Source organism: Athene noctua, chromosome 5, assembly GCF_965140245.1.
Source record: "Athene noctua chromosome 5, bAthNoc1.hap1.1, whole genome shotgun sequence".
NCBI classification, from domain to species: domain Eukaryota; kingdom Metazoa; phylum Chordata; class Aves; order Strigiformes; family Strigidae; genus Athene; species Athene noctua.
Window position 1 is genome coordinate 42,522,163 of NC_134041.1, and position 26,526 is coordinate 42,548,688.

At 36.0% G+C, this 26,526-nt stretch overlaps 1 protein-coding gene across 2 annotated transcripts in view; it reads right to left on the reverse strand.

The window, feature by feature from the left end:
• LRMDA (leucine rich melanocyte differentiation associated) overlaps positions 1–26,526 on the reverse strand; it is a 688,525-nt gene that overhangs the window by 646,056 nt on the left and 15,943 nt on the right. Inside the window, exon 3 of one of the 2 annotated variants that reach the window (XM_074907185.1) lies at positions 13,673–13,685. The exons of the other annotated variant lie outside the window; for it this stretch is intronic. Coding sequence (XP_074763286.1) covers positions 13,673–13,685 — 13 coding nt within the window. The remainder of the gene's footprint in view (positions 1–13,672; positions 13,686–26,526) is intronic. 2 annotated transcript variants of the gene reach the window in all.

Genomic DNA, 26,526 nt, shown 5'->3' on the forward strand with positions numbered 1-26,526 from the left:
CTCATTTCAAGCTCAGCAGGGAGACTGCAGGTGACATTATCTGACAGGTTCATGCAGCAAAATTTGAGTACAATACACCCATGTATTGACACCTCTATGCCTACAACTGTTCAGACACTGCTCTAACAATTTGAAAATCCAGACCCATTCTTGCCTGAGCAGGCAAACAACCCCAAGAACATTATAAACACCCAACTAGTAACTGCATCCTACTTCAGAGTGTGAAAAGACAGATGATTTTTTCAAACACTACGTATTCCTGGAAGAATATTCTTCTTTGATTTGGGAAATGAATTAATAATTAACCTTCTCATAAGTCTACAGTTTCAATGGTATTTGTAAGACTGATAGTTTTCCTGCCTATCAATGCAAATCACTGTGAACTTCAGAGATACTATGAAAAATACAGTGCTATTAATTTCTGGGGGAAAATTTTAATCACCTCTTTTGAGCAGTTTAAGACACTGCTGTACATTTTGCATTGAAGTCTTACACAGAAGTAGAAATGCTTATCATTTAAGAAGCTTGTATGAACTACTATTGTAACAATCACTTTCACAAATGGTCGCTGAAACTGCCTTTATTACTTTTATACTGAAAACCCATATATCATTTATAACCTTAGAATGTAAATCATACCTTTACAGTAAGGTATACTTACTGGGCTTTCTATTTACATTACTAGATATAAAGAAAAATTATGCCAAAACAGCAACATTTAATACCTCTGTACCGACCATAAAACTGAGTAAGTATTTTGAGATCAATGAGTATATAGGATCAAAATGAAGATTCAGCAACACAAGCATCTGTGCATTTTTTCAATGACTACCACAAGACTGTAGGCATGTTTTCTGCCTTATTCTGATCTGCAAAAAGATCCAAATTCGAAGTCTGCTAAGGCTGCTTTTCTATAGCAACAATTCCTCAGTCAACTAAAATGCAGTATTTTAGGGCGTATAGCTCTCTCATCTGGTGTTGATTTTTCCTAAACAACAATAAGAATGGAGCAGAGCTTGGAATCTAATTCAGAAGTGTCACAGGGCTGTCTCTATTTTCTAAAGCTTCATTTGTAAATTGAGAGGAATATCTCGCTTGGTCCTAAATATTGAATGATTATGACCACTTGGTCACAAAGCTAAAAATAAAAAATACTAAAAAAAAAAAAAAAAGCAACAACCCCCCCCCCAAAACATAGCTTCATTATACCTTTCACCTCAGTCCTTTTTTTACCAGTAGCTGGCTGCTGTTATGACCTGACTGAATCTCAACATTTCTGGGGCTGGATAACGTATGCTGCAACCATACAGGTGCTCAAAGACATTCATGGCAGCTGCCAAAACATTCTAGTATCAGTTGCCCAAATTTGATGAATTTAAGTTTGTTTTCAGACTTCAGAACCATCATTGCAAAATACAGAAAAGCTCCTTCCAAATTAAGGATGTTGCAACTCTAAAGAACTACTATGGGGAAAACTATTTTATTCATCCTCAGTCCTTAAAACAGTTCAAATTTGGGGGAAGAACAGGGAGAGCAGAGAGGAAAGGGAAGTTAGCTGCTGAATTTTTGAAGATAATACATGCATTGTATTTTAGAAGTTAAAATATTTCAGTGCACAATGTCTCAAATTATTTAAAAAAACAACAAAAAAGAAAACCCAAAACCAGAGTCAGAGCCAGACCCCGTCAGCAAGATCTCACTACTAACTTTTGAGACACAGCTGACTTTCTTGATCTCACAACCTGGCTCCCAATCCAAATACAACTCATTCCTACACACCCTCCCTGCTATACACACACACACACACATCTCCCCAACTGCCCCCTTAGGATAGTATACTCACACTGATTTTCTTCCTGCGAGAGACAGTTGCATCCTCTTTCCATTAAAGTTTAACAAAACAAAACCAAACCACCTTTTACTGGTTCCACTGAGGAAATGCCAAGTTCTAAAGTTAGAGACACCTCTAGAATGTGACAAGTCTGACAGGAAAAAAATATTCTTTAAACATAGCTGCCTACTGATAGGAGAGGCAGGATTTGACCAGAAGCAGCATCTCTTTACAACACCTTGGTTGCATAGACAGTGAAATTATGGAAAGTTGGGACTCTGGAACAAGAGCTTCTAAGGACATTCATTCAGGCTAGCATCCCCCAGTAGGTTTTGGTCCAGAAAATAAAGTACAGTGAAGAGATGATGCAGATTTCCTCATTTTCCATGCTGGAAATATAATAGGAAATTTAAAAATTAAGATTTAATTCATAGAGGCCTCAAAGAGCAGTGTCCTTTTTATAAAACTAGAAAGCCTCCAGACATCCATAATATTCTTTCAATGAGCATTGCTCAATAAATGTTGCAACCCTGAAGCTTTTAAATGTATTAAAGTAATATCATCACTTTAAAAGGACTTCAACAGAACATTATGAGAAACAATTTTCTTTTTTCAAATTCAAAATAACAGTAACCAAGTTGATTAAAAGTGTTTTCTACTAAAAATACTTGCAGTATCTGCATTTACAGGCTTCTCTAGGTAAGAGTAGCAAACAATATACAAAATTCTGATAACAAAAAAGCTCCCATGAACTAATATTGCACAATAAAGTTTTCATTTAAATTTCAAGAGATACATGCTATGAAACCATAATTTTTAAGTTGTAGTGAATAAGTAAAAATACTAAATAATAAATACTTTGAAGACATGATATTTCCACCTATTGTACATGAAAGCTCAAAAATGTATTCAGTTCCATGCATAGAGCTGCTCTGAAAGCCACACTGAATATATTGCCTTTGTTTGTTTAGGTTATGCACAAATAAATATTGGGATGACAGTTAAAGACACATCCTTGAAGTAATCTACCCAATAAATTTGGAAGAGAATGAAGAGGAGAAAGAATAAAAAAGTCTAGCTGTATAAGATTCTCTTTGTTGCTTGCTTGTTAAGGAATCCGTCTGGCACAGCTGAGGGGATTATGAATTCACATGTGAATTTATCCCCTATTAAACTTTTAGTAAAAGGGTCAGTTAGCAGGAATGATAAAGCTCCAGCACACCAGTCACATGCTGGCAGAGCATCTGTAACTAGCTCTACTCAGGCATATAGCTGGTTTATAGCTTTAACGTCAAGGGGAAGATATGGGGGGGGAGGGTGGAAAACAGTCTCACTTCTGAAAAAGATTTGAAATAGTGCAAAGTACAGTTTCACATGAGACAAAGGCAGCATGACCTCAGGTCACACCTTTTTTTTTTTTTCCCCCAAAAGGGAGCACTAAAAAGACAGCCCAGGCTAAAATCCCCCATCTCACTAACAAGGGATTTCACACTACTCCTTTAAGACTTCTGTCTTTGGCTACTCAGATCTTCCTCTTTTCCACCACAAGAACTCCTGCTGCTGGGCTACCTTAGCTTCCAAGCAGTGCTCCTGGACTTGCAGGTACATCACTGCTACATAAATGGCAGTTAAAACTATGCACTAACCTTGCAGATGCTGAAGCCTGACCAAAATTTGCATTTACACATCACCTCAATATCATACACCTTCTTTTTAAAATCTACACTTTTATGCAATTATGCAACGTAACACGGGGCAATCCTGTTTGCACCTTCCTACTGTTGTATTATTTCTACAAGAGATTTGGCTCAAGCTTTTGGGGTGAATAAAAAAGCACAAGGGCCAGCAACAACACACCACCTTCAGCCAAGATACAAAACTCACCTTCCTTATGACAAGAGGTTCTGTGGAGCCAGTCTGTGCATTCTCACCAGGCAATATGTCCACTGTTTAGGTGTCCTGACACCTAACTTGTCTTCTCAGGCTCTTCTTTAAAACCATTGGGGATTGTGCATTCTCTAAACTGTCAGTCATCTGACCTTTCCCTAATACTCCCCAGCTGCAGCTCTCACACACAGCATTTGCAGCACACACCTCGGCCTCTAACCTGACAAGGGGCCCCCACAACAGTTCTGCAGGCTAGCTGGGCCTGACACATGAGTGTCCTGCACTACAGGAGAGATGTCCCTGCTAAGGCAGGTAGCCTTGGGCTCAATAGGACATGCCAGGAGACACCCGCTCCCTTTCCCATCAGGTTACTCAAAGAACCCAGAAGCACACTCCCCCCTCTCCTGTACTTGCAGGACCTAGCAAGTGCAATATTATGAGTTGAGACTTTTTCAGAAGTCTAGTTATTCTAGGAGTCAATAGTAATAAAGCAGACACATTACTTGGCAATCCTTTTCAAATATGATATTAGTGAATTATTGCACATTGACACAAATAAAAAGATACAGAAAAGCCTGACTCTCAGAAAACTTCTACCAGTCTTTGAAGGAAGGGTATTATAAAATAACCTTCTAGACATCCTATACAGAAAAACGAAGATTTCCAGAAATTCTAAAATAATACTTCATTTGCCCATCAAAGACAACGTGACATTTTTCAGTTATCCGCAACAGCTAAATAATGAAAACTGGATTATGTATACTGAAATTACTTTGAAGTAGAAGAGGACAACTAGTCTGGATTAAATGTCTTCACACTCAGAGTAACCTAATATTCTATAGTTACACATTTGTTTTTTCTGCCCACAGTGGTTTGACCACGAGTAAACCTGGAGAAGGCTGTTTTAGGCTACTGGGTCAGTTTTAGTCTGCAGCACAATTTACATATCATGTTTCTATTTCCTACATGGATGAATATCCCAGCACTTCTGTCAAACATTTGTCAGTATAAGTTCAGACTTCACTTTAGCACCATTTTTACCATCATTCAAATTGCTTCCACCATTGATAGAAAGAAAAAATGAACTTAATTACAACCAAACTAGGTAATTTATTTTTATTTATTTATTTTTACATTTTGTGTTTACATACTAAATAGGAGGGGTTTTTTCTTACGTTTGAAAGAACAGGCTTACTACCTAACTTGTATTTTTGTCAATTCTTGTTTTTAATCTCTTCCACACACTTGATTTGACTGCGCTATTGATGCATCTACAATTCCATATGATGCAATTGCATTGCATGGCTTAACATATGAAAGCAACCAAAGATCAGAACACTTAACACCTGCAGAGTAATCTTCAATAATGGTCTTTAGTCAGATTATAAACTAAGCAAGTAAAACAGACATGTGCCATGCTAATATACTTGAACAGAATTTTAAAATGTGAAAATTTTTAAAAACAAGCAGTGATTTAGAATAGTTTATGCTTTATAAAATGGGGCTCTAACTTACAGTTTTAAAGAAGGAGGATCTAGTCTGTAACACAATGAAATTTTGCATCAACCAATCATCAATTCTAACATTTTTGTAACACAATGAAGAATACAACTCACCAGTGCCTTCACCTTTCCCAGGCACTCCTCAACTGCTGGTTTTTTCCCCATGCAGAAAGTGAATAGCCATTGAAATAATTTAAATTTCTCCTTTTTAAAAAAAGCAAGCTTTCCATTATACAATTCCAAGAATTTTTGGTTTTCTTGTTAGAATTTGCCTTTTTTTTCTCTATTATATTTAGAAAGAGTACAATGAAGAAAAGCAAGTGTGTTTGCCATCAAAAGCATTCATTGCTCTGACACACAAACACCTGTCAGTGGAAAAAGTCTTCAACTTCTTCGCTTCTCTTTACTATGAAGCAAACGCGCATGAAGCTTTCAGACTATTTTCTTCCAGTGTTTTGAAGTACCTTTCAGTTCACATGAAGGCTAACAATTGCAAAGAAGCAGAAGAGAAGGAAAAACTGGCACAACGGAAAGACTGAGGAGCAGTGAACGAAGCCTCTGTGCTTATAGTTACTCTTTTGTTGAACGCTTTTATGGCACACCTATTTAAAGCATAGTTAAAATGATACATAAAAATCAGGAAAAATATTTCAAAAGTTTAATTCCTAAATCAAATTTCTTCCCTTGTAAATTTTTTCTTCCCAATGTGATTTACACAACAACAATATGACAGGACAATACATTTAACAATGAACCACAGTATTAGAATACTATTTATATAAAACTACAATTTACAGAGAGTTTACACAAGAATGTCTTGCATTGAAATAGTTATCCCTAATTATCTTAATCAGCTTGTAACTGATAGAACAACTACAGAAGATTAAAGAGGTTTCATAGCTAACAATGACTACTGAAACAAGAATCAACATTTTTAGAAAATATAACAGATTATTTTGAAATTACTGTTGCAAATAGCCACATGACTGGAATTAAGCTTGCTAATTTTATAAGAAAAAAATCTCAAAATATCAGTATGTTTCAATGACACAAAGTTAAATCTTTACAAATTTCACATTAAAAAGAAAAATAACTCACACATATCAAACAAGCCATCTCACGACAACAAAGCCTACTCTTGTGGATTAGTAAACCTTCACTTTCATCTGATGAAGTAGTTCTTCCTCTGACTCTCAGGGCTTACCCTACCCTATCAATCCACGGATACCTTTTCTCTGAAACAATTACACTTGAGGAGTTTAGAACTCCTGGTTCAGACTAATCCATCTCACAACAGAAGCACCTTTCAAGCTTCCATTTGACACAAGTCCATCATTCATCATTTTCTGGTGCATATGCTTTTTGCTGACAGAGCTCCATTACTAGAAAAAGCTCAGTAAGTAAAGCTGATTTGAAACAACTATATATTATAGGTAGACTGCACAAGACATGCTGATTTTGAGTCTAAAAAATCACCACATAAAAAAGGAAGGGGGGGGGGGAGGGGGCTGAAAAGAACTATTTAATTATTAAAAATACTTTCACTTGTTAACAACTGCTGCAATGTGATTTATTAGTGTTAATTTGCAATTTACTTGGGGAACAAGGGAAGAGAAATTTAACTCTATATAGCAAGTACATAACATGTAACTCTTGAACCAGGAATATTTTTGTCTTTGATTAATAATAAAATGCTGCACTGATGCTATCAAAACACAGAACCCTACCAACTTTAGCATGTTGTAAGATCATCACAGCTGGAAAACAATATGCTGAACCATAAATTGAGCATAAATTTGATTCTATTTTTTGACCAATGACTTAATTCAGATAACATTAACAAGATATTTCTGTAGTATCTTTAGCAATTGTGATGTACCAACATGCATTAATCTTCAGCATTCTTTGCGGTTTAGCATTTCAGTCTCTATTTTACAAATGCAAGTGTAGGGCAAAGAGAGGTTAAGTAACATATTCAATGTCCACATTTTCTTATTCATCACTTTGGCTAATCAACCTTATGATTATAGGGGTGGGGGAGGATGCAAAGGTTTGGCCAGTTTGGCTGTGCATAACTCAATCATCAGAATTTTTTTTTTCAGAGAGTCAAATAGTAAAAAAAATTAAAATAGGGAGAATGGCAGTAAGAGATGGTAGCAAAATAAATGGTCTATCAATGAAGTACAATTAGCTTTCACAAAGGTCCTTTTAGGCTCTAGGAAAAAAAGAACACACTTACATGAAGTCAAGGAGGTATAGGCTCAGCCTAAATGTCAAGTAATAGTTATATCACTGCTCTTTGAAATGCTTTTCTGTGAAAAGGAGAGACACACATTCAGAAATACTACACTCAGGTCAATCTCATGGAGGAAGAGGGAGACAGAAAAGGAAGCGTGAAAGGCAGCAGCTGAATTAAGAACACCACAACCCAATTTCAGGATCTATCTTTAAGATAAAGCCAGATAAGGTCCCTTCCAGTATCCAATATTATTTTCTGTTTCACTGACTGGAATGAAAAAATAAGTTAAAAATGGGAACAGAGATGTAGAGTGTGTTGTTTTCATGAAAAGGAATTAAGTTTTGTGCTTCGACTTGAGAGAATAGGACTTACAAGTTCTACCCAGATTGCAAATTTTGTACATTGGAGACACAGTTTTCTTTGCAGTCTGTCAGCACAGTACAAACAGCAATACAAGGAACTAAGAGGCAAAAAACATCACTGGGATAAAAATAAGTGTCTTGATACTCCGTAGTTCCTCAGACATTTGACTTCTTCATTTCAACAGATTTGTTTGTGACACCACAGTTTTTTAAATCGATAGGAAGTATTCAAGCCACTTATGATGAATTCCTTATGTAGACATCGTGAATACTTCTCCCAGAAGACTGCATAGGAAGCCAAGATTGAAGGCAGCCTGATGTGCTCTTTGCCCTCTTCAGCCTAGATGTTCAAGAAGCTACCTCAGACTGTTCCATGTCATAGAAGCAGCACAAATATGCCCCAAGGCATCTCATTTTGCCAAAAAACGGTTGATTTCTCCGATTTTATGGTATGCTTCATCTACAGCAACAGCAAAGCTGGAACATGATTGAATACCTTAAGGAAATTCACATTTATGCATACAAAAACAATCTCCAAATTCAGGAGAAGAAATTTGTCTCATTACCTTCTCATCTCCCATACCAGGAGTGCTGGTAACGATGCTCAGTTTTAGAGTAGAAGTACCAAATAAAATGTCAGTCCTGTTCATGCATTAATTTCCTTAGATGATAACAGGGAAAAGAAGGGACAAGCAAAGCACACTGTGTACCTTTTAAATAGCTAATGTGTTGACCAAACTTAACAAAAACAAGCTAATTATCTTCAGTTGTGAAGAAATATACTTCCCCTTCTTCTCTATGGAGAAAGTTTTATTCCCCGTACCAAACCATGCACACATTCTTTTTGCTTAAAGAAAAAGCCTAGTACACTGACATGGAAAGGGTGTCTATTGATTTACAGACATCTCACTTAGAAATACTCAGTTTTTGAAGTATATTTCAATGAGACGTAGAAAGCATATACACTGCAGATGGAAAAAAAAAAAATCAACAGGAGTGGACAGCAACAAAAATTTAAATAGTGCTCTGATGATCAGATTAAAACAGAAAGCATGCAGGTCCCTGGGATTCTATTTTGTAACTTGCAGTTTCATGAAATCAAAACAAAAAATCAATCAATATTACCACATGGTACAGATGCCCTGAAAAGACTGAAGTCAAGTGAGCTTCCACAGACAAGGGCAGGAGGGAAGGAAAATCAGTGTATACGTATTTGTTAGAAAAACATCAAAAATCTATTCTATGTAGTTCAGTTATACATTCTATGTACATCAGCAAGTGCCAGGCATGGGCAGTAACACTTCTGAGGCAATTAGAAGGGAAAACATCCCTGTTTAACAAGGACAAAACCAGTACTTTCTAGAGCCACAGTAACTGCCCAATTGTCCCTCCCTCCTCTTCTGTCTGAGCACCAATTTCAGAATAGTACAGTTAAACTAGGTTATTATGATCTGAGGAAGCTTAAGAACAATTTTTAAATGATCAGTTTGATAAATCTTTATTTTAGTGAACATTATATGAACTGTAAGCAAGATAATAGCTGCTACCAAAGTTCATTTCATTTCCAAAGGTATAGTAAATGCCTAAGAGTTTAAAACTTGTTTTGATCCTCATTACTTTTTTTTTTTTTTTCAACATGGATCTAGAACACAAGCACTTAAAACCTAATCTTCTGGGTTATTCTAAATATACCCCATATATAAGCTGGGTATTAAGAGGTACTTTGAAGAATTATATTTGTTTCAAAATAGTCTATCTTACTTTAAATAATTTATAAAATGTCATGGTTCTATCCAGGATGTGTCTTCATAATTACTGGGAAACATCTTGAAGAAAAACAATACAGAAAGTCAACACAGACAAGTTTTTAAAAGTAGTAACATAACCATCAGTGGAAGAAAATGTTGTTTCCTCACTAGTGCTTCTGCACTCTTAGAGCTTTGGATGAGCTATACATCTTCTAGCAGCTGTTCAACTCTCTCGTATTCACAAGCACTTTAATTTTTAAAAAAGCTCTTCAGCAAGCTAATGACTGGGTAAAATTATTTAACTTCAAAAGAATTACTGTTCTTCTATGAAATCTATAAAAACTATACAATATTTCGGAAAATACACCTGTTTCCAAAGAATAAAAATAACGTTTTTAAACTACTTTGTGTGCACATCTTGATGTCATGTTTTGCTAACAAAACAAACCTTCTCACTGAACAGTCACTCTGACTACACAAGAAATGGGGTAGAATGTTCTGCCCCACACATCATAACCAAAATTGCCTCTGAAGTTCTAAAATGTATTAAACCATGGATGCAAGATGTACACAAACAAGCTTTAGAACTCCAGGAAACAATCTAGAGCTAATCAGTGCTGCATTTCACCTCTTCTACCTACTAAACTGTGAGACTGAAGTGCAACATACTCGCATCTGGCAAGGACTGGACCTAAACCTATAGCATGTTGATTTTACACAGCCATCAAAACCCTTGTTTAAACAAAGGTTCCATGCAAAACACTTCTGAAGAAACAGGAGGTTTGCTGTGATTAAATCCCCTCTTCACTGTTTCTCATACAATTTCTTCATCCACCATGGTTAGTACCTATTTTGGCAATACATTGTTAGACAAAGTGGACCATTGTTCTGCTTCTTCCACAAATTAATTGCCATGTTTCTTTTAACCCACAAAAAAATTTACATGTTTTACATGAATTCAAAATATGATATTCCAGGCCTCATTTTGCTGCAAACCGAAGACATGTGCAGACTCTTTAGCAGATTACTCACAAGCATAGTCAGGAGTGATGCATATAAAATGGCTAATGGCAGAGTGCTACCCATTTTTTATTTACTACACAAACAGAGCAGCTAAAAATGAACATAAGGTCCTGCAGGGCAAGCTATGTGTTCTGTAGATATAAAATCATTGCTCATTAAGAAAAAAAAAAAAATCAGATGCAGTGGCTACAATGGAGAAGTTAAATGTATAAAGAATGGAAACATACATCAAAATACAATCAGTTCATATTTTCTAGGGAAGATAAACAGTGATACTGATGCTATGAGTCTCCTATTTTTCATTTAGTAGGTCTCAAAACTAAATTATTAACAGTGGACCACTCCACATCAGTCAAAAAGACTGAACTGGAGACCTTTTGCCTGAGGTTAGACTCTCAGACACTCCAATCAGCACATTTAAACTCTTAAATATGATGTTGCCTTCAGTATTTTTTTTATCCAGCTTCAAGAGCAATTTATGAGCTTATGAGAGACAGATGCCCAGAATGAAAAAATTGACCTGTCTTTTTCACAGGACATGCAAACTTCAAGAACCTTGGACCTTTCTAATCCATCAACAAAATACTTGTCTTCAGTTGCCAGATGGATATTTGTAAAATAAAAAGACACACACACAATATTGAGACTAACAGCTCAACAATGAGACAGAACTCCATCAGAATACATATATGTGCATATTCATGCAAGCAACAGAAAAAGGAAGATGTAACAGAAACAGTATCAGCATAACACTGAAATCTCTCTGCTGGGTCATTTACCCAGTTTGTTACAATAATGAAGTAGCACAGGTTGGATAAGCAATTAAAAAAAAAAAAAAAAGAAATAATGTTTGCTTCAAAGAAGATAGCAGAGACTACAAAACAAAATACTTCCATCAGTCATTAACTTTTTGCAATGGTTGTTTACCTGCTAATTTAAATGTATTCTTTGTGAATTATATTGTTCATTAACGACATACATAGTGTCTAGTCTAACTCTGTCAGAATAGCTAGAAATATTGGGATGCAGATTATGTTCAAGCTTTACTTTTCAAGTAGTAATAATGATAAAAATACATTTGAATATTTCAAAAGAACACAGGCTACTTTTATTACAAAGTGTATATATTGCTACATCCCAGCTCCAGTCAGAGGTCAGCAAAGCATGTTTATTTGTCTGGCTTCTATATACTTAATCTGTTTCCTTGTGTACCCAAGAACTCAATGCTGGAGTGTACACATCTAGAAAGTCAAAGTGATCCATCAGGCTTCAACATGATCTAACCAAGAAGAAAGCAATCACTGAAGTAGAGCTGTAGTATGTACCCTAAGCATCAGAGCTCTCTGTTGAAGTTGTCAGGAGTAAATGAAAATGTATATAAATTACCACAACAGCAACAGAATTATCACTTTTTTTAATCCTTAACACTAGACAGTTCACAAAACACTAAACAGTTTTACAGGTAGTTGCTCTCTTTCCCTCTCACATACTTTCCTTTACAGAAGGTAACCTGAGAACATGCCAATCCCAAGTATCCACTTCATGCTGGTAAATGACTAGAAGGAATAGACCCTGTAGTTATAACACTAATTTAAGAAAGAAGATCATTGAAGAAGACAGAATCACACTGAGTTATAACTTTGTAGTGTAACGAGCAGTGTTCAAAGTCCCAAATACTCAGAGGTGTAGCATTATAAATACATGCTTATGATAAGACCACCAAAATTTAGCACATGAACATCATTATACATTTTTTTAGTTTAACATAAACTGCATTCACATCCAAAGAGAACTGAAAAGCTTAAAACAAGCTTTGTAGGACTGGAAGGCTGAGACGGTTCAAACGAGCATTGTTTGTTGATTGTTGCTAAATCAGGTTTTAATCTTGCTTGAAAATCCTTTGCTCTAATAAAAAGGTGTAAAATATTTCTTTAAATTGAAGTGAGCTCCCCTCTCAACCAACAGCAGTTTGGCAAGTCAAATGAGCTGGCACACCAGAGCACTCTATTAGTTCATGAAGACCAATAGCTTGTCTGTAAAAATTTGCAAGGGCCTAACGCACTCTGACAAATGACAAAGGTTATTAAAGGACAGCTTGCCGGAGTATAATTGCTTTTTGACTTTATCGCTATTAACAGAAAGAACGAACATTGGTAGAGACTTAACACCATGAAACATGAGTACAGGAATCCACCAAGATCTTGACTCAGCAAAGCATATAAGGACATTAATTCCACTCCTGTATTACAAAACAATTAAGAACATGGTTAAGCACATGCTATAAGCCTATAATTTAATTGGAGGAAAAAGCAGTCACCTTTTCAGGTGCCATGACAGTCTACATTATAGTATAGACAGACTACTAATGATATGCTGGTACATGTTTTCTATGGATGATGACAGGATTCTTACCAACTTTGCTGTAATCTTTATATAGAATCTGTTGAATAAGTTACAGGATAACTGAAAGTTTGCAAGGACTCAGTCTTCACAGCTCTGTTCACAACATGTAGGGTCTCCCCAAGAAAAAAATGGGTTTTTTTCTGCAAACATCAGTTTCTCTATGTTTCTCAAAAATACTTACCAAAGCTGAGGTGTACATCACTTTATATTACAAGAGTTTAATTGTTTCAAAATAGGAGGAGAAGGAACACCGGAGAGAAATCTGACAAGGTTAAAAGGAGACTGTGGAAAGGTTGGGGCCTAACACATATTAAATAAAAATCAATCAAGCTGACTTTTCAAGAATTACAAAGTAAGATATATCATACCACTGCTCAAAGGGAGGGGAAATGAGGGGTAGGACTCCAAATCACACAGCAGCACTTGCTTTATAGAGAAATGAAGTACTACACATTAACTCTTAGCTCCCTACAAAGCACTGACTCTTGGCGAAGTTATGGCAAAAGAGTTGATGCTTTGCACCAAACAAGCTAGGAATTCACCATGAGCCTGAAGCCCCTGCCCTGCTCATGGGCAACACTTCCACTTACCTGTGAAGGTCCAGATTTTGCTTTTGTGGAGACAGCTGCACCTTCCTCTTCCTGTGTTTCTGCAGCGGCAAAACACTTTCAGTGAACTGATAGGAAGCATCTTGCCTGATGCAACACAGAACTCCCAAGTTTCAAACTGTTTTCTGAAAAGGCCATGTCCCACTGCAAACCCTACCCCTATTTCTCAAAACAGCATTAGCTGGAATGGCAAATGCATGCATGGCATATTCAGAAGGGTACACAATAGGAAAAAAAGTTTACACACTTACATACAAAGGCCCAATCTACATGACAGGGGGGAAAAAAAAAAAAAAAAAAAAATCACAAAACAAAACAAGGCATTGCTCAGTATGAATACAGGCATCACAGTCAGCTTGAATCTGGTTGTATCATTAGGAGCTTTATTTTTTTTAGTACGAGATGTGTTCTATAGTGGCTACTTAAATCTATGCTGTTCTTTCAGTAAAAGGGATGCATGGGGCCCTCAGACATTAGGCAGAGTGCAACTGGCCAACTAATACCGACTATGGAAGGATCAAGCAACCTTTATTAAGCCCCAATTTGGACACCTCCACAATTGTTTCTCTGCATTTTGTATTTCCTTAGAGTTAAGAACTATAACTAAAAGAACTTCATGGAACAGTCATAAATGTCCATTTCTGACCTAACTTTAAAGGGAAACGCTTTTACAAGGTTTGTGTGACATCCCCCTCTCTGGAATCATTGGTACACCCAGCAGCTACCAGACACTTGGCTCCTCAGCTCCTCCAGTGTCTCAGCCCAGATACCAGTACTCAGTCTGAGAATTTTGCTCAAGTCACAGTCTAAGACTTTCAATGAGTTATCACCTCTTTTCTGGCACTCACATAACCAACCTCAACTCCTTTTTAGCCTTAATTCCTAGCATCATCCATAAAACTGCTGTAATCTACCCAACTTTACCAGTTAGCTTTCTTTTTAAGATATTCAACGTTGGAATATCGTCTGTATTTTATTCATTTGCTTTCTTCTCTGTTGCTGATGACATCATCTGAACAAATATTGAGACTGGTCTTACAGCATTTCATAGACAAAGGCCATTTTAACTAAGTCAAATAACTATAAATGAAATATTGTTTGAAAACAACCAACTTCCATTAGTAGATGAGGCTGATACAGTTCTTCAGCAAAGGAAACTTACTACCTCCAAATAAAGTTTGCAATTAAATGTTGCTGGAGCCAGTAAATCAGTACCAATACTATTCAGAAGCAGTTGGGAATGGCCTCCAGGTACATGGCAGACACTATTCTTGTATAACACCAACCCACATGAAGAAGCTATGTTTAAGGATTGAAGATAATTTGTTTAACAACTTTCAGTGGCTAGCATCAATATTAAGATGCCCAAAGACAGACAAAGTAGAAAAGGAAAAGCAAGGGTGAGGTGGTGGTGATAGAAGGGAGAAGAATCTGAACCAATATTCTTTCAAGAATGATTCACTGTTTCTTTATTTGAACACACCATAAAAAAAAACAATCTCCTCAAAACAGTTTTGCTTGGGTAATACATGATGTCATCATAAATCATATTTTCCTCTTCTGAGTGTCAGCAGTTTTCTTGGACTTTTTTGCAGGAGGAGAAGAAAAAAATGAAGGGGAAAAAAAAAAAAAAGAGACAGACCCATCTTCAAGCTTTGGCAGAAAAGGACTTTTTGTTCCTAAGACATTTGTCTTCACACAACCCACCACTCTCCTGTAGGAGTCACGCAATGAGAAAGCATCACAAAGCATTATCAAAATGCAAAGCCAATACCAATATAAAACTCCTTTCTACTCTTTCCAAATATGAACTTCTTTAATTGTCATCTTATTTCCTCTCCAGTGAAGTAAATGTGTATTTGCTCACATTTAAAAAAAGGATTAATCAAATCCATGCCAGAAGGACATTCAGACCATTCAACAGAAAGACAGCACTGTGACAAGTCATGAACTGAAAGTAAACAGTATATTAATAACAATGATAAGCATTTACCCTTCTCTACTTCTGTCCCTTCTTTCTGGCTTTCATGAAATTGTGCAATGGTTTTTGCTTCTTCTTAGTCAACTAATTATTATTTGCCCACAAAATATAAACTGATTTTTATTCTGATTACAGTTCTCCACAATGACCTCTGATTACTATACAGAAATCACTTTACAGGACTATGATGGTTAATGAAGCATTTGTGAGAAGTAACAGGAAAACAGGACAAAGACTTTAACATAAAGCCTAAGTTTAATACACTTCAAACTTTTATTATTGATGGGGCTTATAAATTATAATAAATATCCCAGTATTTACCTACCTCCTCTACACACATATAAAATATACTTCATCTGTCTGCTTGGGCAATATAAAAATTCCTGAGCCTCCTAGCCTTTGTGAGTGTAGCATGCACTTTTTTATATTAGAATTATCAGCTTTAACAAGGAGAGAACAGCAACACGCTAAATTTTTTTCCCCTCTCTAGTCTTCAAGTATGTATACACTCTTCTGACAGAGCACGTGAAAACAGATGCACCACCTACAACAGATTTGCAATAAACAGACAAATACATATTTGTGAGGAAGTTTCACTCTAATGTATTGAAAGCAATAACTGTCCTATTGATTTAAAGAAAAGGCAAAAGTACAGTTAGGTGCTGTAGAGACATATGGTTGTCAGGCACCATACTATCAAGTGAGTGATACCTGGAAGCAGAGGAAATATTTTTGCAGTCACACATATTAGAAGAACTTGTGGGAATAAAGTGGAAGCCAGCAAAACTGTCCAAAACTGGATCATCCAAGGTGGCAGTCAGGCAGCACAGGAGTGATTTGAGAAGAACTGAGTACAGAGTAATCAGAAAGGTTAGCAAAATGGAGCAGCAGAAGAGTTCCCTATATTTGCAAGCCAATATACTATCATTAGAACATATCAAAATAGATAAGTTAAATACCCACCCTGCACTCTTCCAAAATCTCAGCATTCTGGTAGGGACAACGAAGCCTGTTAGAACTGATGGCACAGAACAGAATCCACTCATCTGGAGGTCCCAAACTACTAAAGAAATATACAACAGAGCAAAACAAGTTCTGCAAGCTACTTAAAACAGTCTGTTCTTAGTTTATGACTGAAATTTATATTTTGAAGACTTCTCAGGCCTTAGATTTCATTTTTCAAATGTCCAAGGAAAAATAAAAACAATGCAGGGCTCATGGTAAAGGGATCCTCCTTTGAGAAAATCCTATCTCTATGAAAGGAAGATAATTATAGCCCATATATAGCCTGGATGTAATAAAGTTACATAGGCATTTTCTGTGTCTTGTGATCAATGATGAGCTTTAGGCTGGACAAGCTTAAATCAGAAAAGGAAATATTGCTCCTTTTCTATGGTAATATTAATTACACCGTGAAGCCACTACATAGATCCCACGCAGTTACTAGATGCCATCTACATCCAGATTTGGCTTGGAGAATTTCAAAGGAATCATAGGCAATTTCCACCCCAAAACCAAACAAAATCCCCAGAAAATAAGCATCAGAGAAAACTACTCCTGAAACTTACCATCCAAGACACTTTTAGCAATTCTGAAAATAACAAATCATCAGTAAGACTGTACATTCTTACTCATTTCACCAGAAGACCTACATCCAACTTTACTGAAATTTAATCTTCAAGATGTTTCCTCTCCCAAAAGGCATGTTTCCAATACCCTTTTGAAAAGCTTCTGCTATTCTGTCTTGTATTTCAGAAACAGAAAACATGCTCACAATTTTTTTATAACTATTTCAGTTTAAAATAATTTTGAGATTCTTAAGGATTAGTCAGCTAAAGGATGTCTGGAAGCATTAGGAAGAAAAAGAACCTGCTAACCACCACTGAGAATACTACTGAAAGATATTTCAAGACACAAAAAAACATAACAAAGCAAAATTAGTACAAACAAGGTGATATCTTAAAGGAGGAGGATATTTATTCTTACAAAATTCACCAAGTTTGTCTATGCAGCTACCAATATGTGGACAATGAACTTACTCAAAGTAGCCTATACATATTTGAAGACTATTTTCTTTCTTACATTACTTACATGCAGATATGCACGTAACTTTAAAAGCTCATAATATTTTCATAAAAACAGTGAAAGACAAACTAAAAACTGTGAAATTAATACTCTTGAGTACTACAGAACAAATGCTTTCAACAGTTACTGTTCCAATAGTTAGAAAGCAAGCTCAGAGTTGCAAACATCAGCATATCATTTACATCAGCATATAAATTTAATGAATACATATGAGAATGATGGGTAGGGAAAGAATATAAGATTGGAAGATAGAAAAATATTTCCCAGCACTCTGACAAAGTATTCTAACACTTGAAAAAGGAAACATTTTTTTTTAAAAAGATCCCCCTCAATAATCCAAAATAATAGCATATAAAAAGTTTGCAGAGTAAGTAAAGCAGAACTCAAAGTAATTTTAATTTAGACACTAATCTGTGTTAATTTAACAATAGAAACTGTGTAAAATCACAGATTCTACCTTAAACCTCACCCAATCATTCCACACAAAAATAGTGACTATAGGTAATTCGTTATTAAAATAGTCTGAAGAACACCCAAGTGACCAAGGCACCTAAAACCCAAGGACTTTCAATGAAAAGGTAATGCTAAACAATAGGAATAAAGCTTAAAATGCTGTTTACACACTGATTGCAAAGGGGAAAAAATGCTGAATTACAAATCTTAGAGTAGTGTTTCATTAAGTAAATTTTTGTACCGTAGTCTCAGACTACTTTCTTCTTCTTGGCTGAAATATTATCTGAAGAAAAAAAAGAAACTCTCAAACTAGTGCAACTGAAGTTTTTATAGGTCACATGGGATGCCTGCTGCCATGCACCAGATGTGCATAGGAGAAAGAACGTGGTCAACATATGATATTAAAAAATAGTGCAGTTTCAAATATTTTAAACATGATGTCAGGTGCATTCAACAGGTCTACAAACGCATTACATTAGCCTAAATTTAGTAGGTGATAATTGAAATCAGAGATCCAGTCGTTACCACTGACATGTTTCTAAATACTACCCAATAAATTTTTGTCTGTTTCATATTCTCTATGACAGCTGGCAGTTGGGAGGGGGGGAATCACCAAGAGGATATGTGCTCACACACATACAACGTTTCTGTATTTAAATCCCACTACATTCCCCTTCTAGAGGTAATGTAACACTGACAATACTGTCACATACACACACTCCCATAGCTGAATTTTTCCTGTAGGGTTCACCTGGCATCTTGCAGTAAGCACTGGGGTATGGAACAGGATGGTATCTTAACTAGCTCCAATTGTATTTCCCGCACATGAATTTTCACAATGAAGTTCATTCACATAAGAGAGATGAGATCTGTTCTTCCTACTTATCCTTACCAATCATCTCCTTCTTCTTAGCTAGGAAAGAAAGTCCACCAGCAATAGAAGATACAGTCTCAGTCCACATCTTTTTTGTTGTTACTGTTGTTATTTTTATAATTATGTAGCATTCAACCACAAAGGAACAAATATGAGAAAACCCTGATACATCTGAAATAAAAAATGTCTTCCATGTCTACAATGAATTCAATTTTTCACTTTTTTTAGTCTCAGCTATACCATCATCTTGGTGATGCACCTGCTATGAAATAATATAAAGTGCAGCTAAGTAGCACATGAAAATAAACTACCTCTAGGATCACTACAGATTTGGCAGGTGGACAGGTGCCAACCATCACTTCTCACAACATGCAGAAGAAGTTTATGCAAGTTGGTATGAAGGGCTGAAAATTATACTTGGCATCTATAGATTAACAAGGCCTCCTCACATCTCAACTTTGCCATCTGTAAAATGGCAACTGTGTTGTCTTTCTACTTCTCAAAGGAAACTGAACTTGAGAACACACTACTAAAAACTGCCTGAAAAGATACGCCTGGCACTTTGTGTAACACCACCAATAGAGTGGTTTTTGACTGGAAATTTAGTTAGAAACAGCGAAGGCTAGTAACGGAAGAACAAGCCTTCCACTAATAAAATTACAGTTGTTCAATTTAGGCACATAAACCTTTGTATACAAGCAGCAAACACTTCTTAAACTTCATGGATTATAATCTTTTAAAATGATGTCTAGCAAAATGAATTCCAAAGAGCTTCGAAAATTCTCGCTTTTTTTCTTTTTTTTTTTAAAAAAAAAAAAAAAGTGGGCTTTGAAGATACAAACCACCTTCTCTCTTCATATTCTTTTTTAAAGGAAGATCTATTTACAAAGCCACAATATTTCCACCCAAAGAGTTAAAAATAAAAAGAAGCTGTATGCTACTCATTCTTAGCTTTTTAGACCCTAAGACACAAAAGACCCATAAAATTACTAGCACCTATTAGAAGTATTTAACTTCATAACTTGCCTCAAGAATTAAAATTAAAACTGCTATCAGCATTAACCACAGACTGCAGTAAACAGTCAGGAGGCATCTTGGAGATAAACATAGTTATCAAAGACAAAATTTGAGTGCCCCACATTATATGGTGGGGATTGGAAGGAGAAAGAGCAGTTTGACATTTTTTCTGCTGCTCTACTAGTTGCTAGAAACGTTAGAAAATACATTTTTATAATTATAAAAACAAAACACCAGAACAAAACAAAAATGAACAGAAATCCTACAAAGTTATGAATGACAATTCTACCTGTATTAAGTAGTATCAAAACTGAGAACTTCTAAAATCTACTATATGAACATCTCTATTTAAAATGCAAACTCAAGTAATTTTAAAATTAAGACTTTTAATAAATTGTTTAGAAACATCCATCTTGAAACTTCAACGTAGACAGTCTTACTACAGATCAAGAGTTAGTTATTCACTAGATTCTGTCAACATAGTCCTTAAAAACCCCAAAGTTCAGACAGGGTTACTTAGAACCCAAGCCATAGGTCATTCTGGAAGGATGGGGGCACATGAGGAGTGTCCTGTAGCACCTATAGCATATGGCTGTTAAAGTTGCCGAAGATTAAATATGATGATCTATCTTTCTTACACCTTTTGATCAAAACCCAAAATGGCAGCCTTTTATAACATTGTTGTTCTATTCCCCTTTTCTATCTCCTCCATTAAAACATTTTCCTCCTCTCTTTTTCACTACCTGATATTAAAAAGTCATTTATTGCAATAAAGGGATTTAGTGATTTGGGAGTAACTTTTGTATACTTTTGTGCACCCTCTAGACACCCCAGAACTATGTTAATAATTTTCTTCCTATTAATTGTCTCATCAACTCACAGCTGGCTATGCTTTTTATTTCATTATGCTATTCATCAATCTAAAATAGAACTATAACAGAAAAAGAAATTGGAAAGAAGCAATTTCAATATTTCAAAACAGATGCAAATCAACACCAGAGATGCTGCACAGCATATTTTTATCAAGACAATTCTATACATGTCTGAAAAATGAACTTGTAATAAACTCATATCCTGTGGAGGTATGCTTTTCCTTCCACCTTATGAGCTAATTATGCCAACACAACATAACATTTTCCTAAATGCCTTATAAACTGACCCAGTTACTCAGAAAGTATTATTTTTAAATTGATGTGATAGATGCAAACTGGAACGTTCAGATTTCAATTCTGGCACCAATTCCCGGATCCCCTTCCCAAGTAATTTAAGGACTTCCTCCCGCTAGTTTTTCATATTCTTTTAACTGACATTTTATCTTTATACAGTATCTCAGCAGAATGAACATGCACTAAAACAATGACAGCCCTTCTTTGGCTGTCATCTCTCATTCTGGCAAAGACAGATGTCTTACACTGGCTTATGCCAATAATAGAGCCGACAAAAAACAACAGAGACTACCTGCCTCTGATGTAAAGGCACCAATTCACATTTGTGACACTCATTTGTCAATTAACAGATTTCTTCCATTGTTGACACATGGGACTTAAAAGATGTGGGCTAGAATGTGATGAATTAAAAAAGACAGATGAGTAAGCTATGAGCTGCAAAGTAATACTATAATGTGCTTTAGATAGGAATATCAACTGACACCCCTGACAGGCCATACAAGGTTTTATTTCATTTTGCTCTGTATCTAGGCTTCATACTTTGTCTTCTTTGTTCTCTTTTCATCAAGCTCCTAACATCTCATTCTGACAGCCAGAGACATTTAAGGCACTTTCGTTTCAAATGCAAGTTAGCGTACTTGATTTGTCATTAAAATGCAAAACGATTGCCATTGCAGGTAAATGTAGGTATGCTTAAAAGGTTGTATCTGCAAAGTAAAAGCTGAAAATGGTTTCTGGCTGCTTTGCTTAACTCTTTCACCAGCCTCAGAGTTTTTCCTAAAGGCAAATTTTACCTTGCTCTAATAGAAGTGTAGCAGCACCTGCAGTTTTATACAGGGTACATTTTAGTATATTTAAATAACATAAAAGCTTGAAGTTACAATGTCAAGTACAGAGAGGTACCGTCAAGTTTACACATGGAGCCTTAGTATGATTTACACAAGAATCTGAAACGAGTCTATCATGCAAAAGCTCTCTGGGGTCAAAGCTCTCTCTACACTCATGCGCTCTGCTAGCTAGACACCAGTGAGGAAAAAGCTGGGATTTTTTTTTTTAAATATACTAGTTGTGGTTGGTTTAGGTGGAATCACCAGTGAGGGAATTTTAACAGCAATTTACTTTCTCTGTTCAATGATCACTTAAAGAGACATGAAGGCCTTAAAATAAATAAATAAATAAATAAATAAATAGCTCTGTAGCAAGAAGACAATGAACAGATTTAAAAACATTGCAGAAAAATAGACCTGCACAGGATGGAAATGACTAACACCTAGCTGTCTACATACATGCACAGATGTGAATGCACTCTAGAATATGAATAAGGTTATTTCTATTCAACTGGATGGATTCAAACATCAAGGATCTCACTTGTGTTCAGCATATAAAATCTAGTGAAAGGAAATATCTGTTATTTTCTGCAAGTGGTAAAAGGGTTGAAAAGCAGCAGTATTATTTAAGTAAGCAAATTTTCTTGACACAGGTAAATTCAGAGATGATTTTAGGAATTTACAGATGAACCTTTAACATAAGTCTGTACCTTTGTGTATTTTTTTGTAGACTTTCTTGGGCTTTTTTACTAGCAAAAAAAAGGGTGTTAGTAGGGCTTCACTCCACTCACTAGGGTACAGAAGCCTTTCTCCCTTTTTTTTCCCCCCTAAGAATGAGAGCTCTATGGAAATTTGCAGTCTAGGAATCATCCAGGAAATCTGATTTAGATTATGACCTCACAGTGCCTTGAACAAGAGGTACAGAACCTGAAACATTTGATGCCTCTGAGTATACAATGAAGCTTACTGACCAATTCTGACACTATTCTGCCTACTGCTAAGATGTATCTGCTACAGTATAGGATTTATTTGTTCCAGGTTATATTATAGTAATAGGCTATGCTGTAAATACAAGTATCAACTTTATAACTACCAGCTATCTTGAAGACCTTCAAGAGCTACTTTTTCAGCCCACATTAGTCTTAACTGCTTTTAATGCACTTCTGTCCCTACACAGAAAGAAAATTAAAAAAAAAAAAAAAACAAACAAACATGAAAGACAGTACCTGAAAGCCGACATCACCCCTTTACTTTGGTTTAAAATACTAAAGCTACAGCAACCAAGATTTTAATCTGCTGTACTAAAATGCACAAACACTTGCCCATTCACTTTTAGCTCAATACAGACATACATCCTCTCTTCCTCCATTTACCAATTAGTAGAAAGTGAGACAAATGATGGTCAAAACAAAATCTACAGTAATGCATTCATCTCCTTACCTTTAGAAACTTTTCTGTTGCTCATTCATTTAAATGCAGGTGAAGCTGTTGTTTCAAACCACCTGTGGTTGCAGTGACCAGTCTGTAATTCAGTGGCAAAGTAGTGGCCCGCATTAAATGGGTTGAGATAGATTCTCATTAGATATGTCCACATTTCAAAAGTCATATTATTACTGGTAGAAACAGACCATTTGTTGATATGACTTATTTAAAGGACGCCAAAGAATTAACAGTGAAAGAAATCAAACTGCCCTCTGACATTCCCCACTTAGGCTGGAAAATAATTTTCTAATTGTGCACCTGGTAGAAGTGGAACCAATATTGTACAGGAACAGCTGAGCTAGCTAACGCCTGGCTCCTGATTACAAGCAACACAGTGAACAAAAGAGAGAGCATTCACAAGAAAGCAAGAACCTCATGATTTCACTCTTACACCCAAATCTCTCAGCAGCACCTTGAGCGGCCTTCTGCTGATTTAAGGAGCTGGAAGCAGTGGGGAAGCAGAAAAGAAGGCACAGAGTGAAGGAAGCAAACTTGACACATATACAGCCTCTCACTTGGTTGACTAGTTTCCATTTCTTTGAAAACATAGTTATTTGACAATTTTTTCACAAAGCCATTCCAACATAATCACCTTCACACATGTCCTGGTTTTGGCTGGGACAGAGCTAATTGTCTCCCGGGTAGCTGGTACAGTGCTGTGTTTTCGATTTAGTATGACAATAATGTTGATAACACACTGATGTTTTAGTTGTTACTACGTAGTGCTTATCTGAAGTCAAGGATTTTTCGGTTTCCCATGCTCTGCCAGTGAAGAGGTGTACAAGGGAGCTGGGAGAGAGCATGGCCAGGAGAGCTGACCCAAACTAGCCAAAGGGATATTTCATACCATAGGACGTCACGCTCAGCATATAAACTGGTGGGACCTGGAGGTGCCAATCGCTGCTTGGGGCCTGGCTGGGCATCAGTCAGTGGGTGGTGAGCAATTGCATTGTGCATCACTTGTTTTGGATATTCTAATTATTTATTATTATTGTAATTTAAATATTATTATCATTATTATTATTATTTTCTTCCTTTTCTGTCCTATTAAAATGTCTTTATCTCAATCCACAAGTTTTACCTTTTTTTTCAATTCTCTCCATCGCACTGGGTGGGAGGAGTGAACAAGCAGCTGTGTGGTGCTTAGTCGTCAACTGGGGTTAAACCACAGCAACACATGACTGTTTGTGTGCTATTCTTAAATAATTCACTGTCTAAAATAGTGTATTAAACACAAGACAATAGGTAGAAAATGTTCAGATCCTGGAGCAGCTGTAATTTTAACTTATACACACTGGACTGTCAAATTATCTTAACTGTTAGAAACAGAGTTTTCTAAATAGTCAATATACTGTTAATCCTTGGCACATCTAGAACACCTTTCCTTCAGCTTTTAAGTGCTTTACAATAATAAGTACACTTTATCACTTACATAACTAGGTCAAGTTTTCACCTTTTCTCTCCAGCAAAAACGTCTTGAAAGTCCTAGGAGCCTAAAACACAGCATCCCCATCCAGTGATTTTGTAACCACATGGCCTTGCAAAGTCATAGCACTGTAGCAAGTCTTGGAGCCTTCACATCTACAATGGTTCCAGAACAATTCTGAGGCATTTCCTTGTGCTTTAAGAGATTTTATGCTAAAGAGATAAAATGCATTTTTAGCATTTGGTAAAAGAGAACAAGACCAAAAATAGATGAACAGAAACCTCAAATTACTGTCACAAAAATAAAACTTCCCTAGCCATATCCTCATCATAAAAAGCTGCTTTGTTGCTCTAAGTAGGTAAATGGATGCTCCTAAACACCTAAGGATTTAAAATTAAAATATACTGATCTTGAAATCATTAAAAGAAAAAGAAAAAATTAAAAAATACTCATGATAAATAAATATCCAAAGTAATTACTAAAGAAGTCATTTAAGTCACCACAAGTACATGCCTCTCTTATAAAGAACACATATGTTAACTTTGATCTTCAGACTAATGGTTGCAAATGATAATTAAAAAAAAATAAATATTAAATGTAGGTAATAGGTACCTTTTCTGTTAAATTCATAAACTGAGTCGCCTGTTTGCATGTCTGATCATAGATTAATATTCTAAGGGAAAGGCAGTTCACATTTCTGAATGTAATTTAAAAACATTGAGCAATATGATGTCTTTCCATTGGGCATATTCACAAGGAACAAACAGCACCAGTCAGCCCACCTTACCAAATGGGAAATGTAGGGTTGGCTCACAAAATATGAGCCACATTTTCACTATCATTAAGTATATTTTATACCCATCTTTTAACACTCAGCAAAGCAAGCACTGAAAAATGGTGCTTAATGCAAATTTAAAAATTTTTAAAATTAAGGACCGAGCATTCGTACTCAAAACAGTTATATCCATCCAGTATATTATGTAAAAATGAACCAGCTGAGAGAACTGAGCATGTAAGTTTCATAGTAAAAACAAACAAACAAAAATTCCCCCAAAAAAATCCCCCACAACTTTTTTAATTACTTTGTCAGCTTTAAAAGAGAAAAACAAGTTTGGACTTGACAAGTAATAAGCTAAACGTTGTCATTCTAGCCTTCAGTGCAACAATATCAACAGAGCAAGAGCCTGACTTTTACCAAGCCCAAACACAGTGAGTTGGTATCTATGCCAAACACCTCTTAAACTGAAATATGCATCAGTCACCACTGGACTAACACCATGCTGATGTAACTTTCTTCATATCAGCCTCAATAAGAACTGATGCCAAGACCAATACTGAGTCCTTCTGAGAGCTTATGAAGGAGGGAGTGAAGAAGGGAGTAGAGAGTTTAAAGTAACAAAAACCCATAAGAATGAAGGTAGGTTTGGATAAAGCTATGAAAAGGGAGATAGAAGTTTGTAATTTCTTGTTACTTAAGTACTTTTTCACCCCATGACTGTTCCTATTCCAATCCAATTCCTTCAAGGTTAGTTATCTCTCCGAATCACCCATCTCTGAAGTGTTGCATCTTTTTTTGTTAGTAACATGTAAGTAATATGTTCTTTCTTTTTAG